This window comes from Diadema antillarum, unplaced genomic scaffold, assembly GCF_040938485.1.
Source record: "Diadema antillarum isolate AM-2024a unplaced genomic scaffold, OU_Dant_1.0 seq00000467_RagTag, whole genome shotgun sequence".
Taxonomy (NCBI): domain Eukaryota; kingdom Metazoa; phylum Echinodermata; class Echinoidea; order Diadematoida; family Diadematidae; genus Diadema; species Diadema antillarum.
The window spans coordinates 666,199-690,397 of NW_027271437.1; the positions used below are offsets into that span (position 1 = coordinate 666,199).

Consider the following 24,199-nt stretch of genomic DNA (forward strand, 5'->3'; position numbering starts at 1 on the left):
CCGAATTGAATATAATTGCCTGAGGGCAAATTCAGAATTTGGAGGTGCTTGGTACTTGTTATAGTGCAATAAGATGTCATGCACTATGTGATATATAAAATAGCATACATACCCAGGCAAGATAAGCCTAGATCATTTTTAACAGTTACACGTGTCTACACAAGCAATAATACCAGTTTCTTTGAACCTGTGTAGACAAAATCCTGAAGATCCAAATTCAACTATAGAGTCTAGGGTCTACGTGGTTATATCTAACGTTTTCTAGGCCCTACAATAGGTTAGGTCTAGGGCCCTAGGGGCCCTGGCCTAACATTTTTATACTAGATCTACGTATTTGTACACTGTACTGTACGTCACTTTTGTACGAGCGACAGAGCTAGTTAACACTTGACCCTAAAATAGGTCTACCGTGGATCTAACAGTAACACTAACAGTAACACGTTAGACGCCCTACTTACTGCACTGTGGGTCCAGGACCAGGACTTGATGATGTTTTGTAGGATTAGGGATCTACTGGATTTAAACACAAGGCTCGTGCCAGGCCCCATTGCTGCACATGCGGATTCCGAGAGTGTGTTGTGAATGTCGTAGTAAAGTTCATAGCGTAGCGTGATCAAAGAGCGCTTAGCGTATACTGTACACACCACACGCTGCCCATTTCCACGGCGCACTTCCGCGTAGAATGTACGGAGAAAGCGGCACAAATCTTGGGTTGACTTGCTCAGTAATATCCGTCGGATTGATTCCTTTTTCAGAACAGTAGGAGTCCAAAATTCGTAGGGCGTATTTGATGGCATCCTTTGTGTCCTTATTGTCTAAGATACTGTTTATATAGATCAGTCTCTCTAAAAGTAGCGAACCTGTTCATTTCAGCTTCCATGTTTAAATCTACCGCTGAAAGTCTAGTCCCACACCGATAAGTTGCTGGCATAGCCAGCCTGCGAGAATTGAGAATAACGATAATATCGAGCAAAGCATATCGCGGTTGTGGTGCAATCGCGTTGATAAGGTGCGGGATTCAAGTACTCAATGATTAAAATGAGGGAGCAAAAACCGATATCAAATCGATAGTGGGTTATCGTCTGCAATCGTTATATTTTACGTGCACTATAACTTTTGTCATGCACTGCCGGCCTGCATCATAAGTATGTATGCTATTTTATATATTTATATATTTCTCTGCTCATCTATCTTTTTCTCTCCATATCTTTTACTCAGCTTATGCTGAAAATCATTCATTTACTTTTGTAAAATATTTTACACATCTGTAGAAATTTGTGAAAAATTTGGTATGTAATTTTAGAAAATAATACAAGTACTGTCCATGGTGTAATGTTAATGCATGACATTGCTAGAACAACTTTCAAGCAACTTTACTTTGTCAGTATCCCACATGACTATTCAAAGATCATACTATGCACATGCATGGTACTTGACACAATTCATTGTGCTCACATACCCAGTATATCCATAATACAGAGATGATATGATATCAATAAGAATTATTAATGATAACAAAACAGAGACTGTTAAGATCAATGCTGTTGATAATAGCGTTGATATTCAAAGCAACAACACTGGTGGTACACTGAGTAGTGGAAGCAGAACCAGCAGACTTTTTCTTGTCCTCCTCCTCTCAGTTACATACGAGTTCTATTGCTAAGAAATATGGTAATACTATTAGTGCAAGTAACAATGCCAATAATCAGATTCTAGGTGCATACTAGTGGTATGCACCGAGAATTACCACATGATTCTTTGTATCATTTGATATGACTTTATATTTGTATTTTATGATGAAATACCAAATAAACATAAATAATAATCATAAATGATAACTGTGTGATATATCATGATATTGCTCTTGATACTCTATGCATGCCACCTTGATGTCACTTCCAGGGGAATCCCCGACCTCAAAGCCATGATGTCATCCCTGAATTGGTGCGGGGAGGGCGTGTCCCCGTGGGAGAACATCCAGACCCTCAGGGTGATGGTGGAGCAGCTGGTCTATGGAGGGCACACCGACGTCTTGGAGGATGCTGATGTGGTGGGAGCTCTGATTGATAGTCTGCTGCAGCCATGGAGCAACTTAAAGGCAAGCTGAATCACCTCATCTAGACCACTGAATGTTGGGGGGGGGGGTCATAATATAACCATTATTAAACAGTGTCAAAGTCGTTTTTGTATTTGTTTTTGTTTTTCTTTGATTTTGCTTGAAGGCAGGTCAAACTCATCCCCTGTTAGACTATCGGGTGTTCCATCTGTGCATTTGACAGAAGCTAGGTCTCATTCTTTTACGAGGTGAATTGTAACTAATGGCATGCTGCAATGTTTTCAGATGGCGTTCATTTTTTCTTTTTTTTCATCTTCTATTGTTTTGTTTTGTTTTGTTTTGTTTTGTTTTGTTTTGTTTTGTTTTGTTTTGTTTTATGTTACTTTGACAGCAAGCCAATATGTCGTGTTTAGACCATTAGATGGTGTTTCAGTATTGTCCAAATGTTTTATTCCTCAAGAGTAAGCTGGTATTTTTTTCAATATTTTTTTTTTGTCGGTGTTCACCAATGAAGCTATCTTCATTGGTGAACACCAACAACTTACTTCAGACGCTTGTATCCAGAATTGATGGTTCCGAACTTTCAAAAACCAGACACACCAACACCAAAAGCATTTCGGGAGATAGCAGTGAATATTCATCAACAGTTAATAAACTAGAGCTGAAAAAAATGTCGCCTGCAATGTCATTCCCAAGTAGGAATATTCAACGGCATGATTTGAGTCTCTATTACTGCAAATGTGACCTTTGCTGTGTAATGTCAAGGATCATGACAATGAAGGTAGCCAACTTTCTCTGCTCATCCTCACAGAAGATGCCATCCTCCATGGGCGCCGCCTCCCTGCTCGCCTCCCTGGTTGCCGAGATGGGGCGAGAGAGGCGGTCCGGGAGCACCGGGGGTAACATGGTTGCCAGGCGGTTCCAGCATCTCTTCGACACCATGAAGGATGACGTGGAGCCTCCTCATCTTGGACTTTCTCCCGGAGCTAGAGAACTCCAGGAGAGAAGATCCAGCAGGTAGGCAGGACCTGGACCTAATTGATTAGTAATACTGCTTGTGAAACACCATGGGCCTGTTTCATACAGATTGATCGTAGGATTGATCTTGCGATTGATGTGATTTAAAAAATTTATGTACAGTCTGCCACTAAATCTGTGCTTTAAATCAAGCACAAGTATCTTTATGAAGCAGATGTACATTGTAAGATCAGGATTGATCTTACGCTTGATTTGCTGAGTTACACTCAATAAAGCAAGCATAAGATCAATCCTACCTCTTTAGGAAAAGGGGTCCATGTACATGTACACGTACAACCATGATGTGCAGTTTGTGAGGTGTTGAAGAGCAACATGTTGTCTACATAAAAGTTTCTTTTAAATAATTATATGCACTTATGAGAGTTGTGGTAATGTAAAAGCAGCCCTGTTGTGCTGATATACTACAAAGCTGATGTTATGGTAATGTAATTAATTCGCAGGTACCTCTCCAAGTCACTCAAGGCCCTGGCTCGCTGCAAGATGTCCATTAACACCTGGTACCTTCCCACCCTACCCAAGTACATCCTATCCTTGGACGAAGCCCTGGCTGACATCCCAGCCCTCCCGACCCCGGCACCCGAATCTCTCAACCACCTCCAGAACTTCATCGGTGCCGAGATCGCCGCCGTGGGGTCTCTCATCGATCGTGTGCAGTTCGACGTTGACCTGGCGCTCAAGGCGGTGGTGGGTGAGGCCGCCCTCACTCCCGGCGTCGACAGGATACTCTCGCCCCTGAGCAGGAACCGCATCCCGGAAGACTGGATGCAGGAAGCCGGGGGCGTCCCGCCGTGGCGCACCTCCGTGAAGGAGTGGCTGGCAGACGTTAAGACCAGAGTAGAGCTTCTCCTGAGTTACAAAGATGCGGGTGAAAGCGTGTCTGTGTGCTACAGACTGGCAGCCTTCAGTCGTCCCAAGGCTTTCATCGACACCGTGCTGCAGGAACACTCTAGGAAGGAGTATCTTGAGCTGCACCAACTCAAGATGGGGATTGAGGTGACTTAGATATTGCAGTCTTCCTGATTCTATAATGCACCAGATTTAATTTCAGATGAGGAGATCGTAGGCTTGTAGTCGGGAGTTGGCTATGAGGCAGTACAGTCCTGTGCAAACTGTAGATATATGTTCACTTATCAAGTCATTATTGATAGGGAATTTATCTGCACAATTCTGTTCATGAAATTGCATTCAGAAAATCAACATTCCTATCCCATGAAAAGATGTGGATCAGTTTGTAAATTTGGAACTGTAGCAAACTTCGGATTGTCTCCTGAAATGATCGAGGGATTAAGCCAAGTCACTTGTTTTTTTTGATCTTCGAAGATTAGAACATGCAGTCCAAGTGCCAACTCTTTATGACTTTCTGAGTTGTGATGCAATCTGTGGATTCACGTCTGAGGTACCAAAGATGAAAATAATGCTTGATGTAGATTTACTTTATCCACAATATGTAACAGAATTTCCACCTGCTCATTTCTTTATCAGATAACTGGAATTGAGAAACCCCCCAAAGAGCCCCCAGCCCAGGGCGTGTACCTCGCTGGTTTCCACCTCCACAATGCTGACTGGGATTCCAGACGCTCCCTCATCCAGCTCCCTAACACCTCCGCTCCATCCTCCATGGCAAACCGTCACTCTTCCGCCCTTCCCATCTTGTGGCTCAAGCCGGATGTCATCAACCACGACTCGGCCGCCGGTGACGAGCAGCACGCCTCCTCGTCCAGCTATCCATGTCGTGCATATGTTGGGAACGTTAGCACCGAAGAACTCTTCCTGGGTGACCCTGTCCTCACAGTGAACCTTCCTTGCACCCTCGACTCTTCCGTCTGGATGCAGAAGAGAGTTTATGCCACATGCAGACTGTAGGGACGCCACTTTCTGTTGATCACAAAGGTTAACTGGGTATTTGTGGTGTCACTGTGCACCTTTGGTAACATAAAGTTGTATGTACGCTGCCCCCAATATCCTGTAGTTAAACAATAAAATCAAGCCAAGATCTGTTGATCATTTTTGTTACCAGAGTGTCCATTGTATAGCATTGCACCTTCACTACCATACTTTGCAGCCATTATAGTTTTGTTACACGATAACTGAAGAACACCAAGATTTTTTAATCTCATGGTGCAAGAATGCCAGTGGTACAACATGACATATATGCTGTCAAACAAACTGGATTCATCCAGTGTTAGTGTATAAGAAAGTTCACACCATGTCTGAAATGCAATTAATCCTACTTTTTGTTGATAATGGCCTTTAAATGGTATCAACAGTACAACATTGCACTGTTGGTATCAAAAATATATCAAGCACCTTGGACTCTTCATTGAGGTGCTATAGAGATGCAGACTGTGAAAGGATGCCAGTAAGATGTGTTGATCTCTGATGTTATGATTGTATTGATGGGATATTTTTAGCACAATAGGTCACAGCCTGCACTCTGGACCTATTGGCTTTATGCAGTATATATATAATATGGATTTAAGTGTGTGAGCCTGGATCTGAGTGTTTTGGGATGTTAGTGTATATAAACACTGATTTAGAGTGTATGGATCTTAAGTGTTTATGGATCCTACTGCAGTGTAAGTGAACCTCGATCGTACTGTAGTGTGTTATGGATCTGAGTGTACATACACTGTATAGTGAACCAGGATCGTGTTTTATGGATCTTAGTATTTATGGATCCTAGCGTACATGAACCGGGATCTTAGTGTGTTGTAGATCCAAGTGTTCACTGTATGTGAACCATGATCCTGTTTTGTGCATCTTTAGTGTGTGTGGATTTTAGTGTATTCAAACCTGAATCCAAATGTATATGAATATTATGAACTTGAGATCTTAGTGTAAATGGATATTATGAACCTGGATCTAACTGTATATTGATATAAAGAGTTTTATGAACCAGGATCCTGGTGTATATAGATCTTAATAGCATGTATGAACCACTGTCTGTGTAGATTCATACACTGTAAGCAAATGCGTGTACAGCAGAGAAATATGCGACCGAGTCTTTCATTCACGTGCCACCGATTTTATATCACACCTTTCCTCACAGGTGCTTATTGAAATTGATGTCTCTTCCTCTCTCTTTTAAAACATGTCTGAGAATAGACTGTTTCCTCTTGTTCATTACATGTATATCCTTCAACAACCCGTTGAGGACGGGCTGATTTTGTTTGAACAGGCATTTCCCATAGACACCTGCCCGAGAGTACTCGTACTTGGGATTTGTCTTCAACGGAGTAATGAAATCCTGTTTGCTGATTGGTCTTTTGTTGTCATCTGACTATCAAAAAGCATAAGATCGTTATGTTGACGACAAGATGCAGATTAGAAAAATGTGCCTTACCTCCAACGTCATTTTCATGGTATATTCATTGATATAGCGTGTGTGGAGTGCTATCGGTATCAGCCTCATAGACCACTATTAAAGGGACTGTACAGTACTGGTTGAGGTAGGGATTCATGTTTTGAACATTCCTAAGTGAGATAATGAATAGCCTCTTATGAAATATGGAAGAGCATGTAATTCTAAAAAGGATTCAACGTTTATTTTGATGAAAATTGGTTTTCAAATGGCCGAGATATCCAAAAAAGTGCTCATAATAAAAGGCGACATGCCCCAACTTTATTAGTATCTCTTTGTTTCACCTTGTTTTTGGATATCTCAGCCATTTCAGAACCGATTTTCATCGAATAAACTTTTATTCCCCTTAGAACTGCATGCTCTTTGACATCTCATAGAGTGGTTTCTGAATATCTCACAAAACGTTAAAAGCTAAATCTTCACCTCGACCTGAACTGTACACACCCTTTAATCACCTCCACTGTACATAGTATACTACATGATTGTCTGTGCTGCAATATGAAAACAAACAACAGAACTGTTGAGGAATATCTAATGTAAGTGGAAATGTTTTGTAATCTTATTGAGAAAGATGTGCTTGAAGACAGAAAACAAATATACAGTATCGTGCTGTATTTCGAGCCTGTAGTAAAATTATGAACTCTGTGGTGACAAAAATTGTCTTATTTTCTGAAAAGATGTGCCCCTCAAAAATAGTGCTATTTCTGTCACCTCAGACTTCATAATTTCAACAAGAGCCTCTCATTGCATGGTGTATTAAATTTGTTCACTATAGAATGACTGACACCATAGAGAACACCTTGAATTTTTCAAAGCATTGAGTGAGATTGACGACTTAAGTAATGCCAGGATGTTAAAGTTATACTTTGTACGTCACTGTTTATCTGTAAGTTTTGTCACTGCGATATTCTGCAGGGTGTGTAGATCCAATGTACATATACACAGGAGCATAAAACCACTGCATCTTACAAGTAAATCTCTGGAAAGACATGCAGTATACTGTATTCATTCATATTATGCAAAATAGATTTTAAAAAGATGATATAGGCTCTCTATTTATCATGGAATAGAGAGAGACTAGAGAGTGGTTAAGTCTTATATCTGCTGTGTTGAAAAACTTGCAAATCCGTCCCAAATAATCCATTCCAATGCATAAATTTTGTAAATAAATAAATAAATAAGTGTGACTTTCAGATATTTTGCACAATATTACAGCTTACAGAGTGTAAATCTATGCATATTGTAAATGTTTCTGTATAGGTTCCTACAGAAGGTTTATTTACATATTATGTGTGTACATGGAAAGGTAAATATATAACTGCACTGCCAGGCAGCTACAAACAGTTTTGATATTGTTGTAAATATGGTCTTTTTATTAGAAGTGTAAATTATGCTGGGTTTGTCCCTGTCTTTCTGTCTTGACATAAGCAAGTTCATCGTCCTCTTCTCTGATGGTATTGTACATTGTATATGCAAAATACAGTGCACCAAGAGTAATATGCAACCTGTTGTTTGCAATGAGAATTTCAGCGATTGTTGTGGAATAGAAAATAAATCAGTCTTATCTTGAAAGTTAAGATAATTTCTTGTAACTGTTATGTTTCAGTAATGTATTGGTTCCATTTGTCCATGTACCATACATGCATAATGCACAAACACACACTCACACAAGGACACACACGCACATTTGTGTAAACCATTTTAATGTGCATATACACTGTATAAACACAATCACATATACAATCACATGCAATGTCATACATTTAATTATGAGTGTGTACACATGTACAAGTGTATATGAACTGCATACATGTACAGAAACATGAGGTTAACACCTCCCAGACATAGACACACACACACACACACACACACACACACACACACACACACACACACACAGAAAAAGTGATACAACAAAATCGTCATGGGGCTGGGCGTGATTTAGTGTAGGTTTATAGCATGAATGTGTTTTTTATACTTACTCTACTTGTATTTTTTATATAGTCAGGACAACACCAGATAGGCCTACACTGTATGTCAATAAGACCAAGAAGCTTTGATTTGATTTGATTTGATTTGATTTGATTTGATTTGATTTGATTTGATTTGATTTGATTTGATTTGATTTGATTTGATTTGATTTGATTTGATTTGATTTGATTTGCTTTGATTTGATTTGATTTGATTTGATTTGATTTGATTTGATTTGGTTGTTCCACACCACAAACACAAACATCATGATAAAATCAATAGAACACAAGACAAGACATAATGTCATCATTAAAGAAGACAAGACAATTTTGCAAACATGAAATGTAGGGGACCTACATGTACTAAATAGATGAAAATGTTCAAATCTTACTGAACAAAACAACCTAATAACGAAAACTACAAAAGAAAAGGAGTGGGATGTAAAGGAAAAGAGAGCAAAAAGAACAAGAGAAACAAACAATTAAAAAAATACATTAGAACATACCGAGATAGCCACCTGTAATATGTTTACAAGATTCGTCATCACCACATTACACTATTAATGGTCACCACATTACTTTATTACTTTATGGTCACCATATTACTTTAAGCTTTATGAGGTAAGGGCCAAGTAACATATGTTATTTTCCTCAACATGTCAAATATAATAGTACAATGTAGGTCTTCTTATCAATATAAATTAACTTTCTGATTAACCCATCAAAGACTACTCCCGAATATTTCTCAGGCTGAGGTAAATGAGAAGTGTGTTATGGAAAAAATAGTACTTCTCCAACAGGTTAAAAATGAATTTCAAAAAAAAAAAAAAGTCAGTATACTATATATTACTGTAATACTATGTTCTTCATTGACATGGTCATTATCATGATTATGTTCGAAGAACCCACAGTGGCAGTTTTAGGACAGTAGAATGCTTTGAGAATATTCAACCATACCATATCTACACAATAAAGCTTGTATTAATAGATTTTAGGATCCGCTGGATTTTTATCTTCTGTTGTCATCAAAGCAAGGGTGGTAGGCCTACATGATTTATCGGGGCCATTGTGTGGCCCATACAATCACATAACTTCATGAAGTAAGAACTCGACCAGGCTTTCTGACTGTAGTTTGCGCGGTACTTTGTACTGGTTAGCAGAGGTGCTGGTGTTGGCCAAAATATGGCCCTTCAACGCCTCGAATGCTCCAGGTTGCACGAGGTGAACTCGAGGGGGCGCAATGGCACCTTCCCGGCGCAGCCGGTCGTAGTCGCTATTGCGGTCACGCAGCTCCTGATCGAGCTGTCGGTAAAAAGCACATCGAGTCAAAGATGAAACGGCAAATAGATAAACCAATGAACTGATGGATGACTTAATGAGTGAACAGCGAAGTAAACAAACATTGTTAATGAATAAACATGATAAATGTACTCATTATATTCATGGACCAAGCAATAAATGTCGGACAGTCATAGGCAATCAACTGATTGATTATCCAATAGATTGATTCATTGCTAGATTGATGAATGAATTATTATATCAAAGAATATTCATTCTCTGGAACCAGGGATAGTGATGGAACCGCATTTTTGCTAAAGAGAAAGTTACATTATTTATTTTATTTCATTCTTAATAATAATGTGAAGCTCCATATACAGAAATACAAATACCAATGGTAAAAAATTAGCCCATTCTGACTCTTCCATAATGAACGGTATTTTACGGTTTCAGGGAGTTCGAAGTCGTTGTGTAAAAGTAGGGAAGTGCTTAGAAATTATTCGAAATGGTATTCTAGGTTGCACGAATACAAGCATTTGAATACCAGATTGCATCTAATGTATCTTACACGGTGAGCAGCGAAATAGATATTCAATTTGTGCAATAGGTAGACAACAGTATGGTACAACCTTGGATGACTTGCAAAATATAACGTAGAGAGTATACAGTAGACGGATGCAGTAAGATCACATGTGAGGCTGAAGAAACACAGTAAAGTGCAGTAAGTAATTATTATTGTTATATTTCTCTAATTCCATTCATATTGTGTAAAGTGTGACCTCGGGATAGCCTATGAAAATGGCAATATAGATGATGTGCACCAATGAATTTGGCATTTTTCGATGTTTTCAGCCATTGTGATTTAAACTGTGTCATGTCTTCTTTCAGTATACAGGGTTAACTGTCCACATGGGTTTTTGATAGTATTGGAAATTCCATGAGAATCATTACATGAGCTATTTTAGATACAAAGGAAAACATTTAAAGGCTGTGCAGAAATGACTATTGATTACCGTGAGTAAACATATGTATGATAGGGGAAATTCACTCTTGTTCTAGGAGGGTAAATTGTGCGTATTATTGAACTTTGACTATTATATTAAAAGAAACGAGAAAAAGACGTCAGGAGTACACTTACCATTGCCTTGAGTTCTTGTGTGATCTCTTCATACAATTCATTTCCAGATGGGAACTCCAACTCCATGAAGATTAAATAGTAAGGCATAAGTTCGTCCCTTTCAAAAACTGGTTCAGAGTAAAAAGGCAAGTTGAAAATCAGAAAATGTTCAGCATTTACAGAAACTCCTTTTTAAACAAGAGAGTCCTCTAATAAAGGATTATTAGCATTAAAAAAGTGGCGTCTAAGAGTCACGCAAGAGAGTCACAACAAAGGAGTAAATGACACCTTACCAACTTCATAAAGCCCATCTTGACTCATGGTTGTTAGCAAAAAAAAAAAAAAAAAAAAAAAAAAAAGATTAACATGTCAGAGGGTAATAAACCCAACTATATGTTATTCTACTCACCAGTGCATGTTTCTGAAAGCAAAGTACTCTCGGCAGCAGCAAACTCAGTCAGTTTGACCCTGCCCGGCAAGCGATCAACGGCGGCCTGAAATGCCTGGAGTGCGACTCCCTGATCAATCTTCTCGTATCGCAAATTCAGTATTAGGCCCAGACTGAAAATGACAGAATGTGAAAGTTACAGAGGGACACATGGTGATGGGAATGGTCAATAATAAATCTACAAATGTATATAATTTAGATTAGAAATCTGCACCACGTGACATCTGGTCTCTATAAAGGGCAAGACCGAGTTGTCTGCCTTTATTATAATTTGCTTTTAATTTCGTATAGGCCTACTAGTATTAGATTTCCTAGCCATCAAATTGCAACATAGGGACTACATAATATCTACATATTGATCGATAAGAAAATAATTCAAAAACCCGTATAGAAAATGAAATTTTTGAAAGTACGCCATATTTATTCATTAAAAAAATGTGTGATGTGGGAATCTACAGACGTGTGCATTCTAGTGCGGGTAGGTCCTCAGAAAAGAAGTCAACACACACACACACACTCACACACACACACAGACACACAGACACACACACACCACAATCGTGCGTGCGTCCACAAAGCGAATTGAAAGGGAAAGAAAGGAGATAGGAAAGATAACAAAATAATTTGACTCCAACTCAAGGCAGCCCTCAACCCTCAACCCTCCTTAGAAACACCCCCCCCCCCTCCTCCCGTGATTATTGGAATATTTGCGTTGTTCGCATTTGATTAATTCCCCATTCTTCGTGTTTGTTACTGGCCTATAGCAATGTTCAATCGACATTCTCACACAAGTCGGGGGAACTACGCACAAAGGTAATGTGCAATCAAGAATGGTTTGATCGGCTTCATTGTGGGAAACACATTCGGAGAAAAAACTTTTCCGAATGTTGGACTTTGCCATTGTTTTTTCAACATTAGCGTCCTAATGGCAAATCATTCATTTGCTTAGTAAAAACAAAACAAAACAAAAACAAACAGAAAAACGAAACAAACAAATACAGCAAACAAACAAAAAAGAAAACAGGCTTTTCAGCACGGAAAATTACCGATGAGTTAATGGCAAGCTAAGAACCGCTGCTGTAAATGGTGAAGGGGACTGCAAGTGTGTATATTTACAGTGGGTATTAGGCTTTTTGTTCGTTATATCTTGACACAGGCGTATTTCAGACCAGGGCACAAGAAGCGTTTAAATATTACGTGTGATTAAGATTTATAGGTAGGGTAAGAAAAAGCATTATTATTCCAACCAACCAGGATAATGTCTTTCATCAGGTGGTATTTTTTCAAATGTTTTTATTGTTGTTGTTGTTGCTGCTGCTGTTGTTTTTATTTTGCTTATCATCTTCAGTCAGCGCCATTGCAGAATCGCAGTGATTACCCATGACTTTGATTAGCCGAAATCAGTCAAAATGAAAACCTGTGAACTCTTTTAACTCCAAATTCAAATCAAGAATAAGAGCAAAGCGAACAAAATACATGCATTGATTACATTGCATTGTATGGGGACGAAGACAACCGGACATTCTAAACCAGTCTGGTTGACGAAGTCAGATTTTGGGCCTAACCTTGTTTTACAATCCTAGAAGTCATTTAGTGGTGGGTTACCCTACTTCGAAGACCTGTCGCCTGTGTTGAATCGAAATCTGGGTCATGCAAATCTTATTTCCTTGATGATTTTTTTATACTTAAAATCTAAAATTCGAAATATTTTCTCATAAATGGTGAAAAAAATCGAAAAAGGAAGAAATAGTTTTAACGTGTTTCAACGGTGCTTAATCGAAACCTGGATGATGCAACTCTTGATGAATATGGAATATTGTCACGCATTTTGGTTCAGATATTTGATGTAACATTATGTATAAAGCATTACATGTTTTTCCTTGCTTTCGTGATTATTGTACACTACAATTCTATGTAAAGGATGTCTCGCTAGCGCCATTGCAAATTTATATTAGCTATCCCAATCTCAATCGCTTTGCATCAGCGGGGTCTTCTCTTTGTCCATCTTCCTCTGTTCTTCTGACCTTCACAAGTCTATTCTATGCTCTCACCACTTTGACCTTGTGTTCACTTGTTCTTCTGACCTTCACATGTCATTCTGTGCTTCCCTCCCTCTGACCTTGCTCTCACCTTCAGTACTTTCGTTGTGTCCCTTCTCACTTTGACTTTGCTTTGTTTTTCAGATCTCTTGCCTTGCTTTCCTAACTTCAACTTTGTCTTGACTTTCAGAGTCCTCGCCCTTACCGTGTTTACCCTTCGCCCTTGCCTCTCACTGCCCTAGCTTCAGCCTTTTCAGCCTGCTCCCTATACTTCCTTGACTCTCACTGTCCTTCAGCCCTTTGTGCTTGCTCCTTTTGCCCTAACTCTCACTGTCCTTCAGCCCCTTTCTGCTTGCTTCTTATCTTGACTTTCTCCTGTCCTTGTATCCTCTCCTTGCCTATGACTTTGAGCTCCTTATCTATGTGCTCAAAGACGTCCTTCTCCTATATACTCCGCAGCGCGATAAACGTCTTTCTCGTGACCTTCATGACTGGTCCTCTCTATCTCTCTCGAACAAGAGGAGCTTGTTTGAAAGCGGTATATAAGACCGACTTCATGCTTACCTTAGAGTTCACTTCACTTACTTGGGAGATGGAGTGAAGTGTTTGTCAGCTTAGAGTAAAACTCGTGTTTGAACAGCGAGAGAGTAACCAACGAAAGAGATAAAGAGTCCACCAGTCTAGAAACGGTCTCTAGTCTTGTTAGCTTATTGCATTAGTTACTCATAAGTCCTTCACCGCATCGCACCTCTCATGCCGGGCGAGACATCCTCAAAATCCATCCCTGTAAATGTGTTCGAGTGATTTACCATAATAAACTTCTTTAACCGTGATTTCTTCCTGATGACTGTAATTTCTATCTGACCCTCGGCATCCTTCGACAATGAACTTCAACACATTTTTTCAATGTTCAGTTGCAATGTACAGTATCTTTTTTTTCTGTATATACGTTTTGCTATTTATTTAAATGTACGTTATGTTCATCAATGTTATTCAGGGCTCAATGGAAGACTACTATTTATTGATGAATGGGCTTCCCTGACAAAACATTAGAAATAAGTAAATGAATAAATAAATATGATTATGATTATGATGGACGCCAAAAACTTAAATTTCCATGTAGGTTCTATTTTCTACATATCTGGTGAAAAGAAAGGATTTGATAGTTTTACCCTATTTCGAGCTGAACCTGGATAAAGCAACACTTACACCCTCGACTCTGAGGGCCTTGCAACTGAGATATTCAAACTGCCAGCCAAAATTTAAAATTTGAATAATCATTTCCTTCTTAATGGTTACAAATTGATAAATAAAGATAATAGGAATAATCTTTTTTTTCTTTCCGGGTGCTGAATCTGAATCTGGTTGATGCATTTCTGGCTTTATTGGGGGGGGGGGGGTGGTTACGTGCATATGGCCGCTAAAAATTGAAATGCCCACTTCGGTATTTCCTTGTAAATGGTGAATACATTAAAAGGAAATTGAGGAGCTTACCCACATATCCAGGGCGCTGAATGCCAGGTTGGTTGTAGCCTTTTGTCAAAGCCCTCTCGCCGCGCGAGGGCCTTTTGAGATCAGCGAGGGCCTTTTGAGATCAGCTTCAACATTATTATTCATGACACGTGAACCCTTGTGAATACTTATTTTAACAGGTTCCGGTCAACCAATGGAATGGCGCGCTCCCCGTATCCTCAGTCTTGGTGTGATCATGCCTGTTCGCATGCATCACTGACCACCCGCAAGAGGTCTTACCACAGACCCCCTGGGTCTGTGTACTCTTGCTCTGAACCCCACCCCCTGGGTCTGTGTACTCTGTGTACTGTGAGGTCTGCGGCGTGCATTCGCTCTATTCAAATCGGGTTCGAGCAGACAGACACGTTGATTGGTCGACTTTTGCTCCCGAAATCGGGGAGCAAAAGTCGGTAATTCAAAGGGCTAACAAAAGGATGCGAAGCAGATCTCAAAAGGCCCTCGCGCAACCCCACTCAGCTGGGCTCTCTTCACCATACAGCGAGAGGGCCTTGACAAAAGGCTAGGTTGGTTGATGAAACTTGGGCTTCGTTCAGAGTTTTAAGATATTCATGATTTTTAAGATCTCTCTTTATACTCTCAAGGATGCTAGAGTTGCATCAACCAGATTTGGATCCCGAATAGATACATACGAAAAAGGGTAAACCATCAATTAATTCTAAAGGGGATGGCTAGTAACTGATCAGTGTGAATCAGTAGGAATGCTGGGGGATGATTGTTCCAATCCTTGTGGGATTCATTTAAGAGCAAAAGTTGCCTCATCCAGATTCCAATTCAGCACTGTCAAAACAGGTTAAAACCATGAAATATTTTGCCATTTATAATAAAGCACACTGAAATGTCAGTCTTTGGCAGCCATCTTGAGTACAGTCCGAACTCTTCTATCCGGACGGGAAACCCTCCCGGGCTGAAAAAGTTGAGTCATCCAGATTCGGACTCAGCACCCTCGAAATAGTTAAACCATCAAAAACCATGCTACAGATGATGCAAAAAAAAATCGAGGCACAGCTTCTGGCCACCACCTTGACTACAATGCCGGGCTATCATGTTGAACATGAAGCTCATACCGTTTGAAAAAATCGTGAAAGTTAATGTCAAAATGACCATGATGGGTTTTTATTTTCAGGAAAACTGAAGACTATAAGCCTATATACCTGATACAAACTAATGGGAGATATTTCTATCTCGCTGATGGTTACATTTGTCACATAGTGACAAAGGCTACATAAATGTTTGCACTAACCGGTACAAGAACTGAAATGAAGGACAGTTGTGATGGAAACCGGTGACTCGAATGATATCTCCCAGTCTATATCGATAGAGTCCGCAGGCCTGGGTAATCACGACCTCGTACTCCTGGCCAATCTCGAGCTCGTCGAGGAACAGCGTTTCAGGCTGACTCTCGTGACAGAGTAAAGCATAAACAAACAAACAAACAAACAAACAAACAAACAAACAACAACAAAAAACACATATTTTACAAAACTCTGAAACTAAATCGTTATTTGAAAACACAACAAAAAGGCTTCATCCATACTTCTATACACATTTTGTTTATCAAGTAATCAATTTGAAATAATCGCCGAAAGTCTGTAGCCTTCATCAGCTGTTTATTAACCAATCAATGAAATAAATTTGTCATTTTTGGTTTCAGTTCTGACTTTTTTACAACGTGTTGCATAATTTTCATAGTTTCATTGAGAAATAGGGGAGTTTGATTGTAGGTGATAACAGGAGAAGTAGTTTAGGTGTGTCTTCATGAACTGTGGGCAGTCTGCCATTCTGTGGTACAAGGAAATATTGACAGATGAAGTAACAAAACTTTTTATTCTCGGTTTTTTGTTTTTGTTTTTGTTTTTGTTTTTGCTTTGTTTTTGTTTTTTGCAAGGATCAGTGATAGCCGTCTCGCACAAAAAGGACGAATGTTTAGACTGTTATGACAATTGAAACGTGGATATCATCTATCCTGCCGTTTGTGTATGTGCGTTTGTGTGTGCACGTGTGTTTGTTGTGTTGTGTTTAGGGGCCCTCCACTTTAATTCGTCGTATCGTCTTTCTGTTTTATCTTGGTTACTGCACTCGTCACGTACTTTACTAGAATTGAAATACCACTGGGGTTTTTTTTTTTCGGAAGTGAATTATCATACACTGCAAAACATTACAGCAGTCCACAACCAAATTTTCTCTACTTTTACCCCATCTCTAACCAAGCTCATACCGTCTGATCTACTGCCACCTGTGCTCTGCTCACGGAACAACAACAAGGGGTACATAGTATACGTACGTGTTCTGCAGTTTGATGAACTCGAAGAAGTTTGTGGTAGGAGTGAAGAGCAGATCCGGTCGCTCGTCCCACGCCCAAATGGAGATTCCCATAAAAATCGACTCTGAGCTTCCGTATCCATTGGAAACTAAGGTAATGTCTAACAGTGGTAGTCAAAGTGAATTTTGAAGCTGTAGATGTTAAAGTAGCTACTGTGAAAAATGTTATATGTTTTTGGATTTTAAACAAGATACCCTAATCATTGCTTATATTCATGAACAACGTGTTAACACTTCTGAGATACAGTTGACGAATTATTCTCAAATTTTGAACATTCACCCCCCGCATAACCCTTTGTTGGGCAGAACATAATTTTCTTTGTGAAGTTGCGGTTGGCAATGACAGCTTTGACATTTTTAACCCAACATCCGTGATTTTTTTTTCTGTTTTTTTTTTCTGTCTTTCCCTGACTTTCGGCTTTAAGCCCTGTCTTGTGGTAAATGTTTGAACATTTTTTACCCCCTGTTTACGGAATGGCATTACAATTCACTCAAGATGATCAACCTTTACCTTAAAGACTTTTCCACGGGAATTTCGCCCAACTTCAGATAGTGCATTTAACAACCGACAAATCACGCTCGCCATACTGAATGGCATTATACGTTTCACTCAAGATCATGATCAACCTTTACCTTGAAGATACTCGGAAATTTGGCACAGAATTCAGTCGATAGTATACATACAACTTGAAAATCACGCTTGGCCAGACATTAACAGACTACTGCACAATATTTTTTTTTTTCAGTCGTGACAACGATATTGAATGACCGGTATAGGATGGACTGAAAAACGACCAACATAGCCACATTCGGTAGTATTTGCAGATACCAAACAATATATAATGACCAATATATAGCAAATGATTCGGGAAAGTCATTTTAAAGATGCATCACTGTACCTCTTGCATATTTCTCTCTTATTTTGGGCCAGATTCCAGTGCTGTCCGCGGATATGATGACTCTCAGCTTTGGCCAAACCCTTGGCAAGATGTTGTCCAGTCCGACTACGATCTGTTGCCGTAATTCTAGCGCCCTCTGTCTGTCGCCTCCAGGAAGCTCTGCTGTCAGTGCCGACCGTATGTCGTCAGGGAGATCGAGTTCCTCACGGATGGTTCCGTACTCGATGTCGTGGACGATGTCTTCCCACCACTGTTCGAGTTGTTTCATCAGGCTCTCTAGCGTGCTCAGAAACACGACGAAAATAGAGCCGAGGTTCTCGTCACTAAGTGCAAACAGAAGGTGAATGTAGTTCGCAACCTCGTAGGAATGTATGTGAAAACCAGCTGGAGGTGTGGTGTAATACAGCCTTGTGTCCTCTCTTATAGTCATGATACTTTCGACGAGTACTCCATTTTTAGTTGCAGAGACTACAGGGGCTACATAGTGGTATAGCTGCTTATTATATATCCCCAGTTTAGGGCATTCCATTCGAGCAGTGGCGTAAAGAATATCCATATAATTCACGAACAACCCGAATCTATCTGTGTGAGGGATCATCTTGCCGTGACCAGTCGTACCGGAAGTCCTGACGTAACTGGATTGGAACTTCCGGGTCATAATGTTTCTCTCGCCATTAATCTCCCTTTCAACGAAAGGACGATAGTGCTCGTATGTTGTGAGTGGATGGCGAGCCCTAAACTCTTCTCTGTCCTTGATGTCTCGAAGTCGGTATCGTCTGCCGTACTCCGTGTCGCCATTCTCGAGGAGAATGTGTCTGAGGAGGCGATCCTGTGCTTGGCGAGGACTCTTCCAGTGCTTCTGCAGACGATAGAGAGCGGTCTTCCCTCGCAAGAGCGCAACCGTGGACGACAAGAAACAACACAGAGTGGACTTTATCCCATCATTTGGTGCAGGGCCAAGAGCGAGGAGAATCAAAAATAGCAAAGAGAGACAGGTAGAAAAAAGAGCAATGAGCGCTGGAAAGAAAAAGAGAGAGGAGATAACAAAGAGCGAAAGAGAGAGAGAGAGAGAGAGAGAGATGGAGAGAAAGAGGGAGTGAAAGAGAAAATAAAACAACAACAAAAAGATTGGATGAATCTGTGGTAGAACCCGATAGTATAATACCACGACAACTAGAACCTTCGGAAGTGGTAGTTCGGGAACCAAGGAGGTAAAAGGCTCGCCTAGTACCTCCTTTGTAGAACCCTCTGAGCTGCAGCCCAGGCCCTTCCTCTCCTTTCGGTTTCGTGGCCTTTGCATTACAGTTCATGATTATCATTCTTGTGTGTGTGTGTGTGTGTGTGTGTGTGTGTGTGTGTAGGTAATACCCTTAGTTGCAACACAGATAATGGAAATATTGGAAGCAAGTTTCGTGATCCATCATAATTTTGTCCTATCATTTTTTTTTTCACCTTAAATTTTGTTGTGGATGTTTTGTGCTCCTTCAAAATGAAAGCTTTCCGCGGGTAGAGAATATCAGAGCCAGGTTTTACTTACAAAGCAAAGCTAAACAGAGGCAAAAACATGCAGTAGCTCCATGGTATTACATTGCGGGAGGTTGTATCTTTCTGATGTAGGGTAATACAGCCGTTCAAGTGATTTTTTCTTTCTTTCTCTCTCCCATCGGTCTAACTTGTCGGAAGCAAAGCTTTGTTTTGTCTTGTTTTTTGTTCAGGCCATTAACCAGTGTATGGGATCGCACTCCAGTCAGATGAACCTGACTTGTGTTGGTCGACTATCAGGTCAGTGCAAGGCGCGCAAGAGAGGCGTAATCCGACTTGGCAAGATCGTCCGATGAGGATCACGCTCGACGTGTTTGACACTGGCCTGATAGTCGACCAACACAAGTCAGATTTATCAGACTGCCATCCGATACACTTCAATGGGTGGCCGGAAGTAACAAACTTTGTTCCCGCTGAGTGGCCTATGTGGAATTGTATTATATCCCCCATTCCACAGAAACTTTTTCTCATCGGTCATTCATCGGAAACAAAGTTTGTTGATTCCGGACATCAACCAAATTATATTGGATCGCAGTCTGATGTATCCTACTTGATCGGTCATTTATCAGGTGAGTGTCAGACATGTCGCGCGTGATCCTCATCGGACGATCTTGCCTCATCGGATCACCGCCCGATATGTCTGACACTGACCTGATAGTCGTCCAATACAAGTTAGATTCATCGGACTGTGATCCGATACACTTTGGTGGGTGGCCGGAAGCGATAACCTTTGCTTCCGATGAGAGAAAATCTCTGTAGAATCGGGATAAACAAACAAACGCAGTCTCCGCGGTGGACGATCTGGTATTGGCCCTTCTACAGTCTGAATATGTATATCACGCGATTTTCAGACTTTTACCTTTGAACATCTGTGAAGTGGTGACACTGGGTACAGAGTTTTGTAATTTATAGTGATTGGGATGAGGAATATGAACGTTTGCGGTTTTTTTTAACCAATCACAATGAACAAGGATGATGACATATCAGCTTCACCATAAGGATGCATTGTTTATGGGGGCTAAAGGAAGCAAAAATAAACAAGAAAGCTTCCATTAATTCTACACAGGTGAACTTGTCAAGTAAGCGGTATTACAATGGAATTACATTGCCACATTTCTGAAATGTGTGAATCTCCTATGTCATCATCCGTGTTCAGTGAAATTTGTTTGATTTTTTTTTTTCAGGGTAATAATTTCTCTGCTCAGGGACAACAACTTGTTCCACAAATCTGTACATGGAGCTGTCGATTTATGTTATAGACCCTAAGTATGATGTAAAATTATGAAAATCGCCTATGAACTCCATTGATACCATTTAGTTGCGTACGATTGATTGTGTGTGTGGTGTGGTACTTATCGTGGTGGTGGTGGTGTGTGTATGTGTGTGTGAAATGTGATCATGGCTTCTTAACATTCGGTTAAAGGTGTTACACCAAACAGAATTCATGCAGACCAAAGCTCATTGACAATTTTCTTTCAATAGCCGTTGTGTGCCTACCTATGAACAAGTTTAAGTATTGCCCGAGTGCACAAATTCGACCGTGTAAAGTATAATACAGCTGTATGCACAGTTGGTATTTGATTTTAAGCGGAAACGTTTCACTATTAAGCTAAACGTTGAATTATATTTGTATTTGTAAAGATATTTGTGTAACATATCCTCGTATTCATTCGTGATGGTTTAAAAGATGGAGGAAAAATCTTAACGTTCTTTACATCGTGAAAAAGAAAAATGGGGGAAAATACTACAAATTCCATAACGTAATGCTGTTTTTACGATAATATTCCTACCGATTGCAAGTACAGATGTATTGAATCCCCTTAACATTCTTCAATAGGCCCTCCATGTTTCGTGTCCATAGCGCTGCACGCATTAACGTACTGAATTTCTAACAGAAAAAAAAATATCATCGACAGTCAAGCAGTCAAGAACATAGTCGTCCTGATCTTCGATGGGGGAGGCCGGGGGATGGGAATATTCAGGATTGTGGCTACATCTGACAAAAAATGATATCACCTGAATTTCAACATGACACTTAAGAAAGAAAAGTAGAAGCCGAGTTGTTCATTTCATTACAAAAGTGACATCCCTGCAATTAGGCCTACAACTGGGCATTCCGCAGAGGACAGACTGAAATGATTGAGCAGCCTAATTGTACTGTAAAGTTCACCGAAACTCATGTACGCCTTTCTCCCAAATTCTGCCAGACCAGTTGCCTGGGCGAGCAGCAGCGCCACGACCAGACAGATCGTCGACAATAGCGACAACTTCGTGTAAAGATTCAGGAGCGCCATATTCAAAGCCGATCTTTCAACAGTAAGTCAGACGATATGAGCATCAATAACTGCAATTAAGGTATGGCGTCTCTGGTCATGGGCTCGGAGAAACACAAATCAGCATGAACACCAATTTCGCGGCGCAGTGACACATGACGATCATGAAGCAAACTCTTTCAGATAAGGCAGACAAGAACACACACACACACACACACACACACACACAAATATAAACCATTTCAATGTATATAAACCTTATCACTTAATTGCACGCATACACACACACGCTGACCTCCGCAGACGCACAGAGAGAAAAGAAACAATACCGTAGGTCCCCAGTTTATGTCCACCCCATAATTATAACGGGGGCATGTGATGGATTTGTATGCAATCCTTTCAAACGCTATCTGGACACGTTGTTGCAAAAAAAAAGGAACAAAGAAATCCTTGGTTTAACTTGATGTGGATCTTTATTCTGTTACACAGTATATATCGGCGATAATATACCGTGTGTACTGCAAACTTGCGTTAGTTAGTTTAGTCTAGTCTATTCAACAGCTGTGTAGGAATGAGTAGTTCCTTGGATTGTTGCACAGCATTAGATTGTCCAAGAAAACCAAACTACAAGCAAGCTGCTGCAGCTGGGTCTAGGACTTGTCCCCCGGAGGACAACTCCCCCGGGGACTACTCCCACCTGACAACTCCCCCGGAGGACGTCTCCCCCGGAGGACTACTCCCCCGGAGGATGTCTCCCCCGGAGGACGACTCCCCCGGAGGAGGACTCCCCCGGGGGACAACTGCCCCGGGGGACAACTCCCCCGGAGGACAACTCCCCCGGGGGACAACTCCCCCGGAGGACCACTCCCCCGGGGGACCACTCCCCCGGAGGACCACTCCCCCGGAGGACCACTGCCCCGGGGACGTCTCCTGGGGGACAATCCCATACTGAACAGAGATTTTTTTTTTGTGTGTGTGTGTGTGTCCTAGAAATTAGAATTAAATTCATCTGTGTAAAAACAGTATTCTTTTTAAATAAAATTTAAATTAAAGTTGGCGTTACCTAAGACACGTCCATCTTTATAACAAAGTTTTTGAAATCTCAGCAAAAAGTTTTTACTATTGTACACGCTACGTGTAATGTCGAAAAAAGTAGAAACGCAGGTCCATTTTATCACTGAAAATTGGTCAAGAGATAAACACATTGACGGATACACGCTTTTGAGGGGAGATTTCATTCCTTAGCATGTACCTGTTATTCTTCATTATTTTATAATATTTTAAGAAGTCCATTCTTTGATGATTTTCTTTTTCTTTTTGCAATTCATGATTATGATAAGGAATATGTTAAATGAAAGAAAGATATCATTCAGAGGGGTGAAGGCTCAAGTTTTTGAGTTTCTTCAGTTTGTCTCCCTCTACAAAGGAATATGTTGTTAGAAATACCCTTTTAATGGGGTTATGATTTTTATCTTAGATTCTTATGATAGTTACTATCCTATATGTCACTGTCAGTAATTTCATTGTGCAATTTTCGTTTGTTATGTTGACTGTGAATTTATCTGAACATCATTACAATTCTTAATGTCGGAGAAATAATTGACAGAAAAAAATATGAATATTCTGTTCCTGAAAAGACTTGAACGTGTAAAGAGGTAATATCTTCCAACCGGCATTAGGCACTATAATGCAGAAGCAGTATTAGCACTGGTTGCACAGTTACCATGCATCCTGAATGCACCAGCCACATACCGGTATCTGCATGACACACGTATAACATAACCCTTGCTGTACTATTGTTGGTAGAAAACACCAGATTGATAGCTAGAACTTGTTATTAAGAGTATGGTAGTCAATACTACTTGAAAAAATACAGAAAAAATGCAAAAAATGGCAGTTGGGGTAGGGGTAAAAGGCAAGGAAATTTTATGCCTAAATATGGGCAAAAGGTTAGTATCATGTGGAAGATTAGGTTTTACACTAAAATTATCATTATAATCCATTTCCTTGACCCCCAAAACATGGGGTTAGACACCAAAACCATCACAATTGATCAAAAAATAGCCGAGTTATAACCAGAAATGTCTTTTTAAAGCCGAAACGGCGACCAGCTTTTCGGCCGGGGCACCCTGGATTTCGCATTTTTCGTTCTTTTTTTTTCAAAAATGGTGTCAGTAGGCACAAAGTCATCAAACTAAGGTGTGATGAGCATGTTCTGAAAATGTCATCCTCTTTAGCCCATCTCTAAGAGATATCAAGGGATGGCGACTGTAATATTTAGCCTGTTATTTAGATTTAGAGAGTTCCTTAGTTGTTTCTTTAATCA

General features: G+C 40.2%; 2 protein-coding genes across 2 annotated transcripts in view; one reads left to right on the plus strand and one right to left on the minus strand.

Moving 5' to 3' along the window:
* Window positions 1-4,957, plus strand: part of LOC139733293 (dynein heavy chain domain-containing protein 1-like) — a 146,149-nt gene extending 141,192 nt beyond the window's left edge. Inside the window, exons 86-89 of the mRNA XM_071644130.1 lie at window positions 1,903-2,098; window positions 2,868-3,073; window positions 3,535-4,087; window positions 4,577-4,957. Coding sequence (XP_071500231.1) covers window positions 1,903-2,098; window positions 2,868-3,073; window positions 3,535-4,087; window positions 4,577-4,957 — 1,336 coding nt within the window. The remainder of the gene's footprint in view (window positions 1-1,902; window positions 2,099-2,867; window positions 3,074-3,534; window positions 4,088-4,576) is intronic.
* A 4,551-nt stretch (window positions 4,958-9,508) lies between these two features.
* Window positions 9,509-18,488, minus strand: LOC139733294 (GH3 domain-containing protein-like). The gene is made up of 6 exons (XM_071644131.1): window positions 18,059-18,488; window positions 17,122-17,260; window positions 16,081-16,236; window positions 11,230-11,381; window positions 10,842-10,948; window positions 9,509-9,727 (listed from the first exon to the last, which is right to left on the minus strand). The coding sequence occupies exons 1-6, from the start codon at window positions 18,486-18,488 to the stop codon at window positions 9,509-9,511; spliced, it is 1,203 nt and encodes a 400-aa protein (XP_071500232.1).
* Window positions 18,489-24,199: the final 5,711 nt, after the last annotated feature.